Source organism: Lagenorhynchus albirostris, chromosome 3, assembly GCF_949774975.1.
Source record: "Lagenorhynchus albirostris chromosome 3, mLagAlb1.1, whole genome shotgun sequence".
Taxonomy (NCBI): Eukaryota; Metazoa; Chordata; class Mammalia; order Artiodactyla; family Delphinidae; genus Lagenorhynchus; species Lagenorhynchus albirostris.
The window spans coordinates 91,014,683-91,035,815 of NC_083097.1; the positions used below are offsets into that span (position 1 = coordinate 91,014,683).

The window sequence follows — 21,133 nt, forward strand, 5'->3', positions numbered from 1 at the left end:
TCAGGAGGGTGAGCCATTTCCAGAAATTGACCAAATGTGCACAATGCCACGTAGGAGCGCAGACTGTTCCCAGTCTAGTGCGGAAGACCCAAGGAGGATTAGATTTCTTGATAGGAGTTAAAAATGCATAAAAGATCAGTCATTCCGGGTCTTACTTGGGGTTACGGGTACAGAATCCAGCGCAGTCCAGCAGAGTAGGACCACGAGCCCCCGCTTTGAGTTTGCAAAAACGGAAGCGTTTATCTTTTTCCTGAAAAAGAAATCCATGACTTGGGGCAGTGAAAAGAGTTCTGGCCAGAGAACACGCTCCCTCAGCCTGGAGCGTCCGCAGGTGTCGAGAGCCCGCTTCTTAGCCGGATGCACGACGCTGACACCCTACCCGGGCGGCCTCTCCTCGCGTCCCCGTCGCCACCCTCAGTTCCCTGACTCCAAGAGCCTCCTCCCCCTCCTCCCTCTTCCCTAAGGTGCCTACTCCCGCGACCGCAGAGCGCCCATCTTCCCAGGCCGGGCAAAACCCGGAGAGCTGGAATCCCTCTCCTGGAGCGCCCGGGCGGCCACTGGGCATGCTCAGTCGTCAGGCAGGTTCGGGGCCGCGAGCGCGTGTGCGCCTCGCAGATTCCTCCCGCGGCCGCGCGTCCTCCGCCTCCCGAGCAGGGAGCGGGCGCATGATGGCGGCGGCGGCGGCTGGGAGCGCCAGCAGCGGCAGCAGCGGCGGCGGCGGCGGCGGCGGCAGCAGCAGCAGCGACACGTCCAGCACCGGCGAGGAGGAGAGGATGCGGCGCCTCTTCCAGACGTGCGACGGCGACGGCGACGGCTACATTAGCAGGTACTCGGGGAGGTCCGCGAAACAGGCTGGGGCGCGATCAGCCTCTCGGCGCTGCCCTTGACCTCTCCTCTGCCCCCTCGTCCCCAACTTCCAGCAAGTTGCTCAGAAGCTCACGCGAAAAGTTGCCTGCGACTCTGAGAGCGCGTCGCCAGCTCGGCCACCGAGGCCGAGGGGCTGCTCTGCTTGTCTTCTGGAGGTGCCAGTTGGTCCAACTTTTCCCAGCGCCGTCTTTGTCTGGGCATTGGGAGACATCTCTTTCGGATGGGAGTTCCCCCCCGGAGCCCGGAGCGCTCCTGCCTGTGGGGAGACGAGTTATGGCCACTTGTTCCCGATAGAAGAGGCTGTCCTACAGATGTGGGTGTCAAGATGCTGGGCCACCAGGCAGCGATCTTGTCCGGTTGCTCGGTGGACAGACCTGGGGCCGGACCAGGATAGGGATGCGCTCTCAGTGACAGAGTTGACCATGAAAACAAGCTGTGAAAAACTTTCGTGTGGCACAGAGACCCTGCGTTCCCAACTTCGGAGTCCAAAGAATGGGCATAGTTTGCCGCTCAGTACTGATTTAATAAACCTATTAGCCTGAGGGGAACGAAGCGCCCAGGTGCAAACTAGGGGTTTAGAGGTGAGGCTGGAAATAGACCCTACGCCCTAGCCCGGCTCCGCGCTCTAACCAGGTGAGCCTCCGGAGGGGTCTCGGGGCGCCTCTGCGCGACCACTCCTAACCCTCGCTGTGCTTGCCTCCAGCTCCCCTTCAGGGGCGGTGTTGCAACGTCAAGCGGCAGGGCTTGGCAAAATAATTACTTCTGCCCAAATTTTTATCACTTATCAGACACTGATGGTGAAGAAGGTAATCGTAATGTTTTCTGGTATGCTTATATGAAAGGTCGACACCAGGCGCTGAAGCCTGTACGCGCCGAAATGTGAATTGCCTTCAAAGGCGTAGGCAGCCTGAATTGTGTACTACATCTTTCTTTAGCCTTTGTCTTGGTGATGCCGAAGATCCTCTGAAAATTCCAGGATGCCTCCTGCAGTTTGTCCTTGCCTACCTAGAGAAAAAAAGAGTGGGGAATCCCTCCCCACCCCCAAATTAAAAAAAAAAAATCTCTGAAACAGGTGGTTTGACATGTAAAAGAATTTGACAGTTAAAGAATTAATTATTTATTTGGGACTTCACTCAATTATGATAATTCTTAGCTGAACTTTATTACTTTTCTGAAGTTTCATTGGGAAACATTAGAAAGATATCAGAAAACTGTATGGAGTAATTATGTTATGAAATGGAAAAAAATATGTAACTCTAGTTGACCTCATATAGATTTTTATCTGGAAGTCTTTCCCTGTTTTGCTTCTGGGTTAAAAAAATTTCATCCTATAGTTTAGGATTTGGGGTTTTTTAACTTTATTTATTTATTTTTGGCTGCGTTGGGTCTTCATTGATGCGCGCGGGCTTCCTCTAGTTGCTGAGAGCGGAGGCTACTCTTCGTTGCGGTGCGCGGGCTTCTCATTGCCGTGGCTTCTCTTGTTGTGGAGCACGGGCTCTAGGCATGTTGGCTTCGGTAGTTGTGGCTCTCGGGCTCAGTAGTTGTGGCTCACGGGCTTAGTTGCTCCGTGGCATGTGGGATCTTCCCGGACCAGGGCTTGAACCTCTGTCCCCTGCATTGGCAGGCAGATTCTTAGCCACTGCGCCACCAGGGGAGTCCCGTTTAGGGTTTTTTTGTTGTTGTTTTCCTACTTGAAAAGCCGTTATCTCATTTGCAATAATAAAAACTATTTACATTCTTCATGTTAGAATGCAAAAAGAATTTAATTTCACATGGGCAAGAGTGCATATAGAAAACTAGCAAAATTCTCTGCTTTCCTCCCACTAATCCTATTAACATGTTGCTTTACCTGAACTACACTTTCTGTGTAAATGCTCATATTGTTTTGAATGGGGGCTATATGAGCACTGAAGGATAATGAATTCTTTAAGCACAGTTTGAGAACTTTGTTTTGGAGGGTGAAGCATTGTGAGGGCATGATGTTAAAGAAGGAATTTTAGATGAAGGCAGAAACCTGCTGGGGCAAAAGTGGGAAAAAATGTTATCCTTCCTTGAGCCACATCACTTTAATATATCTGCTTGAAAGTTGGAAGGCATGTGCAGTAGTGGACCCAAAGCCAAAACTTTAGCTGTGGGCAGAGCTGCCCTGGAAGTTATTTTTAGGCTGTGACAGAATTTCCATATAGGAGTAGTTCAGGGATGGCAATCTCATTGAGAGCAGGCACCAGAGAACTTGTCTAGAAGTGTGTTTACATAGCAAGCACAGTTTTATTGGAATATATGTTTATTTGGTATGCTTGAGGAATGGAGTTAATGAAAATAATGACTCCCTTTCCAGTGTCACTTCTTCGTGCTGCCCCTATTTAATGACTTTACTGACCACTGTACAGTGGGAGATAAGGTGTGGAATGCTGTGAATTTTCTCTTTTATTAAACATGAGAGTTGGGCTTTCTGCTTTAAAACCTTGAAAACCTTGAATTCTTCTAAAGATGTCAAGTTTATGTTAATCATAAATAGCTGTATCCTTTAGGATTTCAGTTTGTCTATAATAGAATCACAAATAAGTGTTGACTGTCACACCTAGAAGTCTTGAGGTGGGCCATCCACGCTGAGGCAGCAGCTCCAGAGTGGTATCAATGTCCACCTTCCTTGTATCTTTCTGCATTGCATTCTTCACATGGAGCATTCATCCTCACGGTTATCTCGCAGTCCTAAAATGATTGCTGTGTCTCCAACTTCATCTCCAAGTTCTAGGGAGGGAAGGTGTAAGAGGAAGCTGAAATGAATGCTGCCTGTATCATCAAAGCACAGCTTTCCCAGATCCCTAAACTGACATCATGTTGGTCAAACTACATCACTGTACCATGCCTACTTGCAGTAGAGTTTAAGGAAGTATATCATCCAATTGGGTACATCGCCTCCTATACAAAAGCTGAGTTCTGTTATTAAGAGCGGGAAATGGATATTGGGTAGGCAAGTAGCAACCAATACGTATAATAAAATTCCCCATGTTAACCTAAATTCAACTATATTGGCTCCAGTCCTTTTACCTAGCCATTATCCTCAAACAGGAGTGAGCTGGAGATGTTATATTTGGAGGAAGGATGAGTGGAAGAGAGACTGAGGCCATTGGGGAAATATCAGGGTACATCATTTCAGGAAGCAGGGAGGTAAAAGTTAGGTCTTTGTGTCTTAAATATCCCCTTGGCTCAGCCTTCCCCATCAAACTGACAAAAAGGGTATTAGCTAGCTGGAGGTTCCTGGAGTTGCTACTTCTGCCCTGGAGCTTCCAGCCTGCCAGAGGGACCCAGAATCATTTCCATGGATACTTAGGTGGAGCAGACAACTACCGTCAGGTGGAGCCAAGCCATAGCTTGGACAGTGTGACCACAGCAGGCTCTTCTGGTGCATTTATTAACCTTACAATGAGTTTTGGGAGCCCTATATATCATGTTGTAGGAGATGGTGGTTTTACTCTATTTGTTGAAATTAATTTCCCTTTGGAATTTTAAAGCTTCTTGTTTTTATCCTTCAGTTTAAGAAACTGTTGAACATTTTGACAAATATCTAAAACCAACACTTAACATTTATATCTAGTCCCCCAGCCTCAGCTTAAACATTGTTGCCTTAGAGAGAACTTCCATGACCACTGTATCAAAGTGTTAGGGAATTCCCTGATAGTCCAGTGGTTAGGACTCAGTGCTTTCACTGCTGAGAGCATGGGTTCAATTCCTTGTTCGCGGAACTAAGATCCCACCATTGGCTTTCTTCCAAAGCACTCTTTACAACTTGTTATTGCATTTCTATTTATTACTTTGCCCATTTATTGTCATTCTCCCATTGGCCTTCATGAGGGCCAGAATCATGTCTGTTTTATTAAAATAGTACACTCAGGATCTAGCACAGTATTTGCCATATAGCACTCAATCAGTAAACTCTGATGAATAAATGACCAAGAATCAACAGCGGTATGTTCATATAGGTTGAAAAATCTTTCAAGCATTTTCCATGTTTATGAGATACTTAAATGTAAGTATATTTTATTATATAATATTTTCCTTTAAAATAACTTCTTTTTGGTTATATAAAAGGTATTTTTGTTGATGAAAATTTGCAAAATACAGAAATATATAAAAATAAAATCAAAATCACCCATTATCCCATAATTAAGGTGTATTATTTCTGTTTTCCTTGTGACATATCTATACCATATCATTCCTCTAGTACGTTTAAAATGATTCAATAAAAGGAAAGGCATCTCATTTTCATGGTTAGGAAGTTTTAATATTGTTATGATGGCAATACTCCCCCATTTCGCCCCAACCTTCCCAGCCCTAGGTAACGATTAATCTACTTTCTATCTCTATTGATTTGCCTCTTACGGATACTTCATGTAAATGGAATCATGCATTATGTGACCTTTAGTTGCTTGTGTTTTGGTGTCATATCCGAGAAGGTTTTGTCTAATCCAAGGTCACAAAGATTCACTCCTATGTTTTCTCCTGAGAGTTTCATAGATATAGTTCTTACATTTAGGTTTGTGATCCATTTTGAGTTTATTTTTGTGTATGGTGTGAAGAAGGGGTCCAAGTCCATTCTTCTGCATGTGGCTATCAAGTTGTTCCAGCATCATTTGTTGAAAAGACTGTTCTTTCCTATTTTCATGACACTCTTGTCAACAATCAATTGACCATAAACATAAGAGTTTATTTCTGGACTCTCAGTTCTTTTCCATTGGTACATATACCTGTCCTTATACCAGTACCACACTATTTTGATTACTGTTACTTTGTTGTAAGTTTTAAAATTGAGAAGTGTGAATCCTCCAGTTTGGTTCTTCTCTTTTTAAGATTGGCTATTCTTAGTCCTCTGAGTTCCCATACACATTTTAGGATCAGCTTGTCAGTTTCTTCAAAACAGGCAGCTGGAATATTTGATTGGGGTTGTGTTGAATCTATAGACCAATTTGTTCACATGCATTTTTAGTAAGTATATTTTTCAAGATAGTTTTGTTTTTTTCCACCAGCCCTTTATTTTACAGTCTTAATTTGGAGTCAGCAGGTTAGTGAACATCTGAAGTAATAATAGCAAATGTGTATAGAAGCTTTTATAGTTTACAATCAATTGGTCCATATATTATCTCATTTAATTCTTGCAACAGGAATTAATATCTCTGTTTTAAGACAGGGAGCCAAGATAACATAGCCTCTAAGGAAAAAGAATGAACCTGTGGCCCTTACTTGAGAGCCTGTTTTACCATAAATGCTGCGCAGCTGACACCAGAAAACCTATTAAAACCCCTAAAGCCTTAAAGTTATTTCCTGTTTAATTTACCCAAGGTCTATGGTGCAGATGAATTTTCATTTTAAAACTGGCTTCTTAGCATCAGTGGGAATGGCATTTAAATTCTTGGTACAGAAGGTGAGGCATTTGCACTCTAAATGAGTTTCCATGGGGGTCTCAGCTGGGGAGACTCTCTGTTGTTCAGTAAATTGAAAATCTCTTTAAGTGTTAGTCCCAGAGTAGAAACCGTATGGAGAGAAAGGGAATTTCCTTAGAGAACAGTTAATTGTCAGCTTCTCATTGTCATTTCAAAATGTCAGTTTAAATATGTAAATGAGTAATTACTAAATCTGTGCAATTGATTATTGATGACTCTGATGGGAGAAAAAGAGTTGGGTAGGCAGAAGGACTCTCTGGACCTATTCATTGTTCAAATATTTGGATCCCTGTCCCTTAGCAAAGTGAAAATGTAAACGGAACAAATTGCTAGGTTGACCCAATAAGCATTAAATGTGTTTGTCTGATGTGATAGTTGTTAGTTGAGTTTAAGTGTAGCCCTCAGTTGAATATTTAGTTGTGAAACTTTTGCTTGGAAAACTCTAGATAGATGAGCTCTTTGTTTAATTTTTTAAATATTAACATCACAATGTAGAAGATAGTTGAAAATACATCTTAGACTTGATGTTGGTGTTAATTGGGCATCTATTCAACATTGTGGGAAGTGCCGTAGATTAAGGCACCTGTTGTCTATTGTTTAAAAAGTTCTCATGTACACATTTGTGATACAGATGAAGGAAGTAAAAACAGATAGGATGAAGGAGGGCATTTATGTAAAAGTGTGACTGTATTGCATTTAAATGTCAGAATTTTTCACTTCTTTACAAAAAAATCAGAACGTCTTTCTGAGAATAACAACCTTAACAGAATATTCCACATTAGAGGTTAATGCTTTTAGACAAGCGTTTTACTTTAACAATTGTAGGTACTGTAGTCTTAACCTGAGTGTACTTCATGATAAACAGCGTGGAAATCATTGAGAGAATATTGTTGGGGAAGTATTTACTCTTCTAAAAATATGTTGGCAGTTTTATATTTATTGTAAGAAAAGGGTGAAATGAGTGCTGCTCATCTCCCTCCCCCTTCTTGGTTTCCTAAGTTCCTTCATCTCTGACCAGAAGTATTCTCCTAGTGTCGTAACATGCAGGCTCGGCTCCTCCAGGCCACTTTACATGGACATTAAAGTCATTTTTCTATAAAATAAAGCTGAGCAGGCAGCTCCTCGTAAAGTCCTTCAACAGTTAGTTGCCTGTTTCTTACAGCTAATTTCAGGCTCCTCCTAGGGCCTTTCGATCGGAAGCGCCTGGCCATCTGGCACAGTGATTGTATCCCCTCTAGCATTATCTTTCACACTCCCTCCTCTGGCAGGCCCAGCTGTTCCACACTTCAGTGCTTTGCACATGCAGCTCCTCTGTAAGTGCCCTTCTTTCCCCTTGTTGTCTGGTAAGCACCTTCTCAGTTTTCCTAGACTCAGTTCTTATGCAGCTCTTTCTCTCTGGAGACTTTCCCTCATGCCTCAGGACCTTATTATACACACTCCTAGGCCAGCACAGCTCACCTTTGATATTCACACTGTTTCCATTTCCTTGCTTCCCACACTCAAGGCAGAGACTATACTTCTTTTGTCTTTTGTCTTCATAAACTCAGTGCCCAACACATAATAGAAATTTATTAAATATTGATCAAATAAAATTGTTCATGTGTAATGGTAATTTCAAACACTTTAGAATACTTAGAAAAAGATTTATCAGGTTTTGTCCAACTTAGAAGAAGCTGAGAACCTAAATGGCTGTCGACAGATGAGTGGATAAAGATGTGGTACATATATACAATATATAAAATATATAATATATATAATATAATATATAATATATAAAACATATATATAAAAGAATGAAATAATGCCATTTGCAGCAACATGGATGCAACTAGAGATTATCATACTAAATGAAATAAATCAGAAAGAGGAAGACGAATACCATATGATACCACTTACATGTGGAATCTGAAATATGATACAAATGAACTTATTTACAAAACAGAAACAGACTCACAAAGAAAACAAACTTATGGTTACCAAGGGGAAAGGGGGTAGGGGAGGAATAAATTCGGAGTTTGGGATTAGCAGATACAAACTACTATATATAAAACAGATAAATAACAAGGTCCTACTTTATAGCACAGGGAACTATATTCAATATCCTGTAACAAACCATAGTGGAGAATAATATGAAAAAGAGTATATATATAAGTGAATCACTTTGCTGTACACCAGAAACTAACACAACATTGTAAATCAACTATACTTCAATAAAAAAGAAGAAGCTGAGAAATATTTATGTTTGAAAATACGTATCATGTGCATTTTACCTTATCTAGAATATTAGAGTGATGGGGACTCTGTGCCCCTTCAACTAACTAGTCATGTGACTTTAGGCAAGTCACACAAACCTCTCCAATCAGTCTTCTTCTATAAAGTGATTTTAACATCTTTTTCAGGACTGAAAACGTTTTATTTTATGGACTGTAAGTACTAGGATTTTTTTGGTAGCATATTTTTTTGGAAAAGCATACTGTTTAAATTAGTCCCATTGGGCAACTGTTGGTGTTTGCTTGTGAACTAACTGTGATAAATCCATAGTTTCTCTGTATTAGTAGCTGTTATCATCCAATAGGCTTCAATACCATCTAGTTAGTAGTATTTTCAAAAGCATTGAACTGTTGGTTAGGTTTTGTGTCAGTTCCTGAGTAAAGATTATAAGATGAAGTAAATGAAAAAAAAAAACCAAACTACTCTTAATTGTGTATTCCAGTTGTTATTAAAAAGTTGTTTGGCAGTCTACCACATGGTTCTATCCTGACTCTTTCAGGGTATAATATAAATGCTTTAAAAAAATATTTTCAAATTAGTATTTATAGTCTACTTTTCTTAGGCTGTTCCTTTCTGGTTACTGGGTATTCACAGTGAACAAACATTTTAAACTAATCACAGAATAAAAAACTAATAATAGAATTAAGGGAATTTACTTAATCCAAACTTGTGTTACAGTAACTTCTATTCAGTTTCTTTCACCTACCAGATTATAAACTTTATGAGTGTAACAACCATGCCTTTTATCTCTCATACCCCCTGACACTATTCCTTGTACATAAATGCTGTGTACATAGATGTTAAATCAGTGTTGAATGAATGAAGTGATGGATTAATACTACCTTAAGACAAAATTATGTTGCTACTTCTACACTTGCAAGGTAGGATTTTGATTTTTCTTATTCCTAAAATAGAGAAAAACTCCTGTGTCAGTGTTAACCTGTCTCTAACTGTATGCTTACATGCTTCCATCAGTAAAATAACATGGAACGAGGAAAACACAAAGACTATTGCCATGTAAGTTAGTTTGTTGGAGTCCCCTATTTTTGGTAATATAAAATAAAGTTCCCCTTAAAGGAGTAATTTGCTATCCATAGTGGTTTTTTACTTTATAGATTCCTTCTCAATCTTCAGTCCCTATAGCATCTGCTGACTGTCATACCAGAGCAAATTTAAGAATATTAATTTTTATTTTTAAATGTTTATTGAATGCCCACTGTATGCACAGAGGAATTCAAAGATGGGTGTGTTACAACATCTTCCTTTAAGGAGTATTTGGTCTTATGCAATAAGTACACACATGACCAGAAACAAGGAAAAGTGCAAAGCATCTAGGAAGGTTCAGGGGAAGGGAGGAAAACACCTGGGCTTTATAGGAGGATATTTTAGTAAGTTTGCTGCAAGGAATATGTAACTGGCCCAGAATGATCGCTTAGCTTCACCTCCCATCATAGATCATGGCCTCTGTCTTTACTTCAGCCAGAGTGGCTCTAGTGATGGCTTCCCTGCTGCCCTGCACCCTCCCACAGACAAAGGAGCCAAGGGCAGCCCTGGTGACAAGGAGAGACCGCCCTGCAGAGGCCCTGGCTTCCTCAGCGACTGCCTGGACTTGTCAGGCGCACAACCCTGAGCTGTTGTGGAGGTCACACCCTGTGGAGCAGCAACCAGAGAGAGACAGGAAACAGGAGGGAACCAGCTGTGAGGCTTCTCCTCCTTCCTTCCCCCCTGAGGACCTGTTCTGAATGCAGTAGTTTCCTCTGGCCCTGTAAGACCAGACAACCAGCTACGTGTGCTGCAGAGCTGTGACCAGCTTGCTTGCACACCCCTTACGTTAGCTTTTCCCGCTTTGTTTCCTCATTCAGCTTTTCCCTTCACTCATGCTTTCCTGAGACTGCACCCCCAATAATGTATAAGCATGTAAGTTTAAGACAGAACCCGTATAAACAGCTCAAAAAAGGAGATTATTGTTTAAATACATTGGGCTTCATTGGCCCTGAACCTAATTGCAAAACAATAAAACAATAAAATTCATTCAATAAGGAAAAATACAAAGAAAAAGAGATCATTCTTAATCTCATCTACCCAGAGATAGTAAGAGTAAATACACAACAGATACACACAGATATGAGGTAGTGCTCATTATTTGTTGCCCACATCTATCCCTACTTCTCTTCTTTCCAGAAGATCCCTAACAAAAGTGCAGGCAGCCTCTCCTCCTACAAGAAACCCATGTATTGCAGGGTCCCACCTCCCAATGTAAGGGGAAGCCTGACAGACATAAGGGTAATCCCAGCCTCTTGATAACATTTGAGTTAGGAATGGACATGTGATAAGACTTGCACTAATGAGTCTCTAGAAACAGTGTGCTGGAGATAGCTAGAAAAGGTTTCCATGTTCTTCTGGTAGAGTTTCTGAAAGCAGCTCCTTCTCTCTTTCCCTCCCAAACGGGAGATAAACATGAAGAGGATGCCTGTACCCTTGATTGCCAGTAGTAGCCACTACAGATCCAAAGGAGATTAATATTAGGAAGAAGACCACACTTTTTTTTAAAAGCTTATTTGTTTATTTATTTTTGCTGTGTTGGGTCTTCGTTTCTGTGCGAGGGCTTTCTCTAGTTGCGGCGAGCAGGGGCCACTCTTCATCGTGGTGCGCAGGCCTCTCACTATCGCGGCCTCTCTTGTTGTGGAGCACAGGCTCCAGACGCGCAGGCTCAGTAGTTGTGGCTCATGGGCCTAGTTGCTCTACGGCATGTAGGGATCCTCCCAGACCAGGGCTCGAACCCGTGTCCCGTGCATTAGCAGGCAGATTCTCAACCACTGTGCCACCGGGGAAGCCCAGAAGACCACACTTTTAAGGGAGAAGAACAGCATGGAAACAGCTAGAGCCTTCATGATATTGATTGAACCACCCTGCCTCTAGCCTTCTTGCTGCACAATACACTTCTTTATTATTTAAGATCTCTTGAGTTATATCTTCTTTACTTATGCCCTAAAGCATACTAATGTATTTATATATAAATGGGATTTTACTAGGCAGGGTGTTTTGTAATCTACTTTTTTTTTTACATACTATATCATGTAAATTTGCCATGTAAATATAGACCTCATATCACCATTTAAAATTAAGTATTTCATGGTGTGTGTGTGTTTGTGTGTGTGTGTGTGTGTGTGTGTGTGTGTGTGTGTAACTTGATATATTATACTAGTTGCCTCTCTACAGAAATGTTACTTTACTTTCTTAGTTTATTTGTTGCTTACCGCAAAACTCAGTGGCTTAAAACAACGCATATTTATCATCTCAGTTTCGTGGGTCTTTAATCCAAGCATGGCTTAGCTGGGTCCTCTATTTAAGGGTCTCTTAAGAGGCTGCAGTCAGGGTATCGGCTGGAGCCAAAGTCATATCAGGGTTCAACTGGGCAGATCCGTTTCTCAGCTTCCTCAGCGGTCGTTGACAGGATCCAGTTCCTGGAGAGCTGTTGGACTGACGGCTTCAGTTCCTCCCTCACTGTTGACCCGAGGCCACCCTCTGTTCCTTACTCGATGCTCCTCTTCCCCAGAGCAAGCGAACAAGAAGGGCCAGCAAGACAGAAGCCACAGTCTTTTGTACCATGATCTCAGAAGTGACATCCATCACTTTAGCAGTATTCTGTTCTTTAGAATCAAGTCCCAAGGTCCAGCTGACACTCAAGGGGAGGGGATTACATAAGGGTGTGACTCCCAGTGGGCAGGGTTCATCCGGAGCTATTTTAGAAGGCTACCTATCCCACTTGCTGATTACAGACAGTTATCTTACAGATAAGGAGAGAGAGGCCTCAGAATGAAAGCAACACTTCCAGTACCTTGATCTTGGACCTCTAAGCCTCCAGAATCGAGAGAAAGTAAATTTCTGTTGTTTAAGCCACCTAGTCGGTGGTACTTTGTTATGGCAGCACTAAAAAACTAATAAACCCCTCTATGAATATCTGGGTTAATATATTACTAATTGCCTTCCAGAATTTACTGTGCCTCCTGGAACCTGTAAAAGTGCCCATTTCCTCACATATTCAGTAACGTTACACATTATTACCTTTTTTAGCCTTCACCAATCTGACCTCTGAATAATGGTATCACATTATTTAATTTTACAATTCTTTGAGTTCTAGTAAATTTGGACATCTTTTTGATTTATTTATTGACTAGCTCTGTTTCTAATTTGTGTCTTTTCTCAATTCTCATTTTTTTTCTGTTAGAGAATTTGTGTTTTTCTTTTTGGTTTATAAGAAGTCTTTGTATATTAGGAATATTAATTTTTTGTCAGGTTGCAAATGTTTTCCCCAAATTTTTGCTTTAGTTTAAAATTTGTGATATCTTTTGCAAAACATAAGTTTTAAATTTAAATGTAGCCAAATCTGTCACTTTCTTCTTTTACTTTTGCACATGTTAAGGCTCTATCTATCGAGCTCAGTAGATAAATATTGACTTTATTTTCTTATAGCTATCTTATGGTTCATTTATAAATATCTAATTCTTCTGGAATGTATGTGTATATGATTTACATGATAGGAAGCATCATTTTTTCCCCAAATGATTAGTCATTTGTCCTAATCCCATTTAATAAATCCATTCTTTCCCTGACGATCTGAATGTATGCTTTATATATACTAACTTTAAAAGTATATATATTTGCATTTGATTATAGATCCTACATTTTCTTTTATTGATCTATCTGTTCTTGTATTAATACTGTTACTTCATAATATGCTTAAATATGCCATATGGATTGGCTTCCGTCATTGTCTCTCCTCACCCCCAAAAAAACCATTTTGGCTATTTCCAGGCATTTTTCCCATCTAAAAGAACTTTACAAATTCCATTGAATTTTTTTTCCTTCTAGTTTTATTGAGGTAAAATTGACATACAGAACTGTATAAGTTTAAGGTGTACATTATAAAGATTTGACTTACTTACATCATGAAATAATTACCACATTAAGTTTAGTGAACATCTATCATCTCATATAGATAGAAAATGAAAGAGAAAGGAAAAATATTTTTCCTTGTGATGAGCACTCTAAGGATTTATTACTCTCTTAACTACTTTCATATAATGTAACACACAGAGGCGTCAATTATACTTATTATGCTGTACATCACACCCCTAGTACTTATTTATCTTATAACTAGAAGCTTGTACCTTTTGACCGCCTTCATCCAATTCCCCCTTCCTCCATCCCCCCACCTCCGGTAACCACAAATCTGATCTCTTTTTCTATGAGTTTGTTTGTTGGTTTGTTTTTGAAGTATAATTGACTGTGTTAGTTCCTGGTGCACAACATAGTGATTGGATATTTCCATACAATACAAAATGATGACCATGATAAGTCGAGTTACCATCTGTTCCCTTACAAAGATGTTACATTATTTTTGACTATATTCCCCATGCTGTACCTTTCATCTGGTGACTTATTTTGTAACTGGAAGTTTGTACCTCTTAATCTCCCTCACCTATTTCTCCCCTCCCCCTAACCTCCTCCCCTCTGGCAACCATCTATTTATTCTCTGTATCTATGACTCTGTTTCTGTCTTGTTATGTTTGTTCATTTGTTTTGTTTTTTACATTCCACATATGAGTGAAATCATATGGTGTTTGTCTTTCTCTGTCTGACTTATTTCACTTAATATAATACCTTATTGGCCCATCCATGTTGTCACAAATGGCAAGATTTCATTTTTTATGACTGAGTAATATTATATTATATATATATAATATATATAACATTCTTAATATATATATATTCTTTATCCATTCATTTATCAGTGGGCACTTAGGTTGCTTCTGTATCTTGGTTATTGTAAATGCTACGATGAACATAGGGGTGCATATATCTTTTTAAATTAGTGTTTTTGTTTTCTTCAGATAAATACCCAGGAGTGGAATTGCTGGATCATATGGTAGTTCTATTTTTAATTTTTTAAGGAACCTCCATACTGTTTTCCATAATGGCTGCACCAATTTACATTCCCACCAACAGTGCACAAGTGTTCCCTTTTCTCCACATCCTCATCAATACTTGTTATTTATTGTCTTTTTGATAATAGCCATTCTGACAGATATGAGGTGATATCTCACTGTGGTTTTGATTTGCATTTCCCTGATGATTAGTGATGTTGAGCATCTGTTTATGTGCCTGTTGGTCATCTGTATGTCTTCTTTGGAAAAAATGTCTATTCAGTTTCTCTGCCAATTTTTAAATCGAATCATTTTTTTTTTGGTGTTGAGTTGTATGAGTTCTTTGTATGTTTTGGGTATTAACTCCTTATCAGGTATTTTGTTTGCAAATATCATCTATCATTCAATAGGCAGCCTTTTTGTTTTGTTGGTAGTTTCCTTCACTGTGCAAAAGCTTTTTACTTTGATGTGGAAATTTCATTGACTTTTAATTGTCTGTTAATTTTAATTTCATTAACTTGTCATACATTTCTAAATTAATGTAGAAAGAATTGATATCTTTGCAAGCCAGTTTTTTCATAAGAGGGATTGTATATCTCTACATTTACTCAAGTCTTTTTGATGTCACTCAGTGGTTTTCCTCATATTTGCACATTATTTTTTGTTTTGTTTTGTTTCTCTGTCTTTCCCTCCAGATTTTGCTGCTATCATGAATGGAGCTTTTTTTAAACCTCTTTGTTTTTCTAGTTGATAATTGATGGTGTATATTAAAGCTGTTTATTTGTTCAAATATTTTATTTTTTCAACACATTTTTTGAGTGCTTACTAAGTAATAGACACTGGTCTAATCACTGAGACTGTAGCAGTGATCAAAATAGACAAAATTCTCTGCCCTCAAGAAACTTACATTCTTGGGGGAGGGGATGAGGTAAATAGTAAACACAAAAGCAATATATGATCTGTCAGATGGTAAGAAGTACCAGATGAAGCAGGGAAGGGAATAGTCAGCACAAGCGAAGAGGTGAATTTTAATATTAAATAGGGTAGTTAGGGGAGACCTCACTGAGAAAATAATTTTTGAGCCAAGACCTGAGGAGTTAGGGAGCAGCCATTTATTTATGTGGAGGAATAAGTTTCCTGACTGAAGGAACAGCAAATGCAAAAGTCATGAGGCGGAAGCTGGTGCATCCAAAGAATAAGGAAGTCAGTGTGGCCCGTGTGAGAAAGGGAAGAGAAGTGGAAGACGCAGTAAGGAGGGGTAGATGGTATGGCCTGGTAGGTTACTGTAAGGACTTTGGCTTTTAGTCTGAGTCAGAGTTTCCTGCTTGATTCTGTAGGACTGGCTTTACTTACGTTCTCCATTTATTCACTCCCCGTAAAGTCCTCAACCCACTCAATGCTGGCATCTGTCACTGTCATCAATCCGTACTTTCACGACATTGCTAAAGTCACTGGTGACTTTGTCAGTGAATAAAATGGGCATTTTCAGTTCTTGCCTTGTATTAATTACCTCTCAGCAGTCGACCATGCTGACGATTGCCCGCTGCTCGCAGCCCCGTCTCTTCCTGGCTCCCACGACCCCACAGTCTTCTTGCTTTTCTCCCGTCTGTCTGGCTCCTCCTTTCTGTCTCATTTGCAGGCTCAGCTCTTCTACCTAGCTCTCGAGGGTCAGAATTTCGCAAGGCATCAACTTTTGCCCCTTCCTCTTTTAACCTCATGCATTCTGTCTGGGCATTTATGTTTCATCTCTCTTATTTATGTTTCAGCTTCAGTTATCTTTGAAGAGGCCATTGACTCCCATAGTAAATGTCCAGCTCAGACTTCTCTTCTGAGCCTCAGACCTGCAGGACAAATTTACTCAATTGCCTATAAATCATGTCCCACCAGATATTTCTAAAACATGCTGAATTATACCAGTCCAATATTGGATTCATAATCTGCCGCCTAGTCTTGCTATCTCAGCAAATGTATCTCCACGTATACCCACTTACACAAGCCAGAAGAGATCTTGGCATCATCCTGGGCACCCCCTTTTCCATCAACTCCCGTACTGGTTTCACGACCAATTCCTAATATTTTTTAAATTTAATTTTTATTTTATATTAGAATATAGTTGATTTACCATGTTGTGTTAGTTTCAGATGTACAACAAAGTGATTCAGTTATACATATACATGTAATCATCCTTTTTCAGATTCTTTTCCCATATAGGTTATTACAGAATATTGAGTAGAGTTCCCTGTGCTATACAGTAGCCAAGTCCTATTATTTCACCTTCTAAATCTCTCTCAAAATGTCCACTTCTTTCCATGTCTACTCCTGGCAGCCTAATTCTCTCTCTTGGAGTGCTGCAGATACTCCTAACTGACTTGCCTGTGTCTCCTTTGGCCCTCCTCCCATCCAGCCTTCCACACTGTAGCCAGAGGAGATCTTTTCTGAAGTGCCAGTCTGCACATGTCACCCCAGCTTAAAACCCTTCAGTTCAGATTCTTAACTTGGCTACCACAGGCCCTGCATGGTTCCACCTCCAACTTCCTCTCCTGCCTCATCTCTTCTCTCCTCCTGGCTCTCTGTCCACCAACCACTCTAGTCCCTGAATTTCAGCTTCTCCATCCTGTTCTGCTGTCAGTTCCCATCCAGTTCCCATGCGGCTGAATATATCCAGCTGTTCTCAAGCTCCTCAGCTGAACTTCAACATCACTTTTTCAGCCTTCCTTGGCCCTCCCTCCCAACTTTGTTGCCTTCAGAGCACTTATTTCAATTTGTAACAATGTGTTCATTTGTGGGAATTTCCTGGTGAATGTCTTTCTGGCTCACTCAACCATGAGTTCAGGAGAACAGGGACTGTTTTTGTTCACCATTAAATCCTCAGGCCTAGCCCAGGAACCTGGCACATTGTAGGCACTCAGTAAATATTTGAGGCAAGAATCAGTGAAGCCCTTTTTGCTTCTTAGAACTAATCCAAACGTTGCATTTTTGCATAACTGGCACACTAGTACGCGTATTTTTATTTGCGTAGGCAACTTATTTCTATAAACATAAAAGCACCCCTTTTGAGAGGTTTCTGAGTTTTTCTGGAGCTGCTAGAGAAGAAATGGATGTTGGGTATTTTCTTACTTTATCAAGATCTGATATAACTCCTCTGTTCTTTGTGCGAGCCACCCCTGACTCAGGATTGAGTAAACACACACATTCTGAGATGATAGCTATCCAACACTGTTAATGACTTTTCCGAACGTGTTAAGGGTGTTGTTTTGATTAGGGTGAAATCCACTTTCTGGAGGCTTCAGGAAAATATTGCAACTGTGAGGTGCTGTTTCCTGGTGTTCCTGTTGAACACTGCCCAGGGGACTATGAAATAGGCAGCCAGGAAACCCAAATCTGTGGGCAAGTTTGAGATCAGAGCTGTGAGGTGTTTCCGAAGGATGCAAGGCCCAGAAAAGAAAGTAGAAAGTGGGTGAATGGGTGGGCCTGCTGAAGTCACATCGCCACACAGACAGTTCCAGAGGCCCAACTCTGTGGGTGGTCTGCAACTAATTTTGAGGTATTTTGACCTGACTGACAAGTCAAGCAAGAAGAGTACCAATATTTAAATCTTAGTTATTTCCCTCAGTTTCTAATTTGCTGTGTGGGCATTAACTGGCGAAGGTTCCCAAACGTGTGGGTTAAACCTTTTTACTTTACCATTCAAACTGACCTTCGTTTCTAAAAACGTTTTTAAATGTATCACTAAAGTGTAGTAGTTTTTGTTTGTTTAGTATAACAATTTTTGTTTATTTACTAAATAAGTTATCACTCCTACTTGTCTTGAATTCCTGATCATCTGATGGGAAGTTTTCACTTCTTATAGCTCTTCCTGAACTAACAATCCTTTTGGAAGAGAAGGATCCCTCTGGACATTCTAGTGTAATCCATAGCTTCCAGAACTGTTATTGTTTTCAACACCTGTGGATACATTTTTAATGGTGCAAAGCGGCCATCCTTTAATATCAATTGTAATTATTTATTGTATGTCTCCAAGAGGCAGGCAGTATAGAGTTGTGACATTCAGAATGGGTTCTGGGGTTCTAATCCTGACTCCATCACACACTAGCTGTGTGACCTTAGGCAAGTACTTAATACTTTCATACCTTGGTTTCCTCATCTATAAAATGGGGGTATAATAATACCTACTATACTATTATAAATGAGGTTGTTCTGAGGAGTACATGAGTTACTGTTGGAAAGAAGGTGTCCTTAAGAGTGCTTGGCTTATAGTACTTACTATGAGGTTTCTTAAATAGAATAAATGTGATAAAGTTCCATAAACCAGTACTTCTCAAATTTTGATGTGCATAGAAATCATTTGGGGATATGGTTAAATTGCAGATTCTGACTCTGCAGTTCCAGTGTGGGACTTGAGAGTCTGCATTTCTAAGATGCTCCCAGGTGTTGCAGCCGCTGCAGGTCCACAGACCACACTTGGAGTAGCAGCAGGCAAATACACGGCAGCAGGCTGCGTCTGTCTCCAAAATTCTGCCCGCCTGTGACATGCTGCATTTATAAGAAGCTGGGGCTCCCAAATGCTCCTCTCTTCTGCAGCTCTGTGGGTACAGTGGGCACAGCATGCAGCATGGGGCTGTCAGGGGAGCCTCAAGCGGTCTGCAGGCTCCTCTGGTCCCCACAGCTTTCAGTGGGGAGAAAGGCCAGTATCCTTGTTGCTGGAAGTTAGTTCTCTTGCCAGCTGGGGGTGAGCTACTGACGCAGCACATGTGCTGTGTGTTTGGCGAAAGAGAGAAGGAAGAGGGCAGACTGATGAGAAAATTCACAGGAAGAGGTATTCATCCGAGTATTAGTTGAACAAAAGAACAAATGGTCACATCCAAATAAAGGTTCCTGTGCCTCTTCGGTTGAGGGATCCTCACTGACAAGGTGCCTCAGAGGATTTGTCACCTGCCTCGGGTTCGACCCTCTTTCCTGGCTCCACAGATGGTCGGGATTGCCAGTGGAAAGAGGGTTCCCTTTATACAAGATATTCCCCAAATCCAACCATGGCGATAATGAAAAGCTAGAAATAATTCCAGCTACAACTACTTGGGAGGTTCTTTTTTTTTCCTTAAACATTTTTTTATAGTTTAGACATAAAAACTGTATATGTTTTCATGCAGGGAACTCTCTTAGGCAACCTACTTTCTATTGTTTCAGTGCTTTCCCTTTCTCTCAGCTTTCCATGAATATCATGTGAACAGAGAAAAAGTGTACAACTCAGTTCCCTGCCCTAGGATGTCTAGTTTCCCTTTCTTTAAATGTCTATATCCACAGAATACGACTCAGGTATGTGTGTGTGTGCCACATGTGTGCATGCATGTTTCCATAGTAATTCTGGGTTTGTTTTTTGGAATGGGTGTCTGGGTCATCTAGTTTCCTTTGAAGCATTTGTCTGCCCTTTGACTTTCAAATCATTGATCTAAAGGTAGATCAGTTGGTTCAGTAGCTACACAGGTTTCTGAGGTAGCACATGATTACTGGTTACTTCTGCTCCAAAAGTTGCCTTAAATCAGGATTACCCCTCCTCCCCTACCAGTCAGAGAATAACAGAGTGTTTACAGTTTAAATAAAATTCTTTGAAAAAAAAAAAAATTCTTTGAACACAGAATTCTGATTTTTTCAAAAGATCTCTTTTTCCAAGGTCTTCACTTATATTCTACACACAACACACAGACACACACACACAGACACACACACACACACACACACACACCCCTCCCCCTCGGCCCTGGTCTTGATTGGCCCTCTCAGCTTGCCTGGATCTTCTTGAGCAATCTGTCTGGGAGAGGCCGGTGCCTGGCACCAATGGGATGTTTGTTCTCAGGAAAACTCTCCCACGAAGTCAGTTCCACTTTGCTGAGGTGAAAACCCTTTCATCCTCTGAACCTTTGATCTAGGTAAGTTGAAGATTCCTCTGGTCAACTGAAGTGCTGAAAGTGAGATCTTATTACATAAGCCAGGCCACTTTGGGTTTTATCTTTATCTGTGGACAACCACACCAGACACCTGCTGGTTCAGGGCCTGGGGCACTCTCTCTGTATGTAACCCCTCAAGACTTCCTTTCTAATCCCTTCCACTTGGCCCAGCAGCTCAGGTCAGCACACAGCCTGCACTCTTGTTACGCTGGCCCCATGAGCAGCACACACCGGTCTATTCCAGTCACACACCATTACGTTTTTATACACTGTGGTGCCTTGTATAAGAGCCCTCATTCATTTATACCTCAAATTGCATCATTTTTACAACTTGGAAGCAATATGGCTTTGTCCCCTCCTCTTCATAGGTCCCTTGCTATTATAAAAGAACTTAATTTCCCCTGGTTTGATCTCCTGGGCCCCACCCTAGAAGCTGACATTTGAAGCCTTTAAAACCCAGCCTGTGTAGCACAACTATTGAAACCCACTGTGAATGTAAGTTGGTGCAGCCACTATGGAAAACAGTATGGAGGTTCCTCAGAAAACTAAACATAGCATTACCATATGATCCAGCAATCCCACTCCTAGGAATATACCCGGACAAAACTATAATTCAAAAAGATACATGCACCCCTATGTTCATAGCAGCACTATCCACAATAGCCAAAACATGGAAACAACCTAA

General features: G+C 40.9%; 1 protein-coding gene across 1 annotated transcript in view; it reads left to right on the forward strand.

Annotated features, from left to right (window-relative positions):
- Window positions 1–665: 665 nt before the first annotated feature.
- The window catches only part of MCC (MCC regulator of WNT signaling pathway), a 440,601-nt gene continuing 420,133 nt past the window's right edge, over window positions 666–21,133 (forward strand). Inside the window, exon 1 of the mRNA XM_060143381.1 lies at window positions 666–826. Within this exon, the coding sequence (XP_059999364.1) occupies window positions 666–826 (161 nt within the window). The remainder of the gene's footprint in view (window positions 827–21,133) is intronic.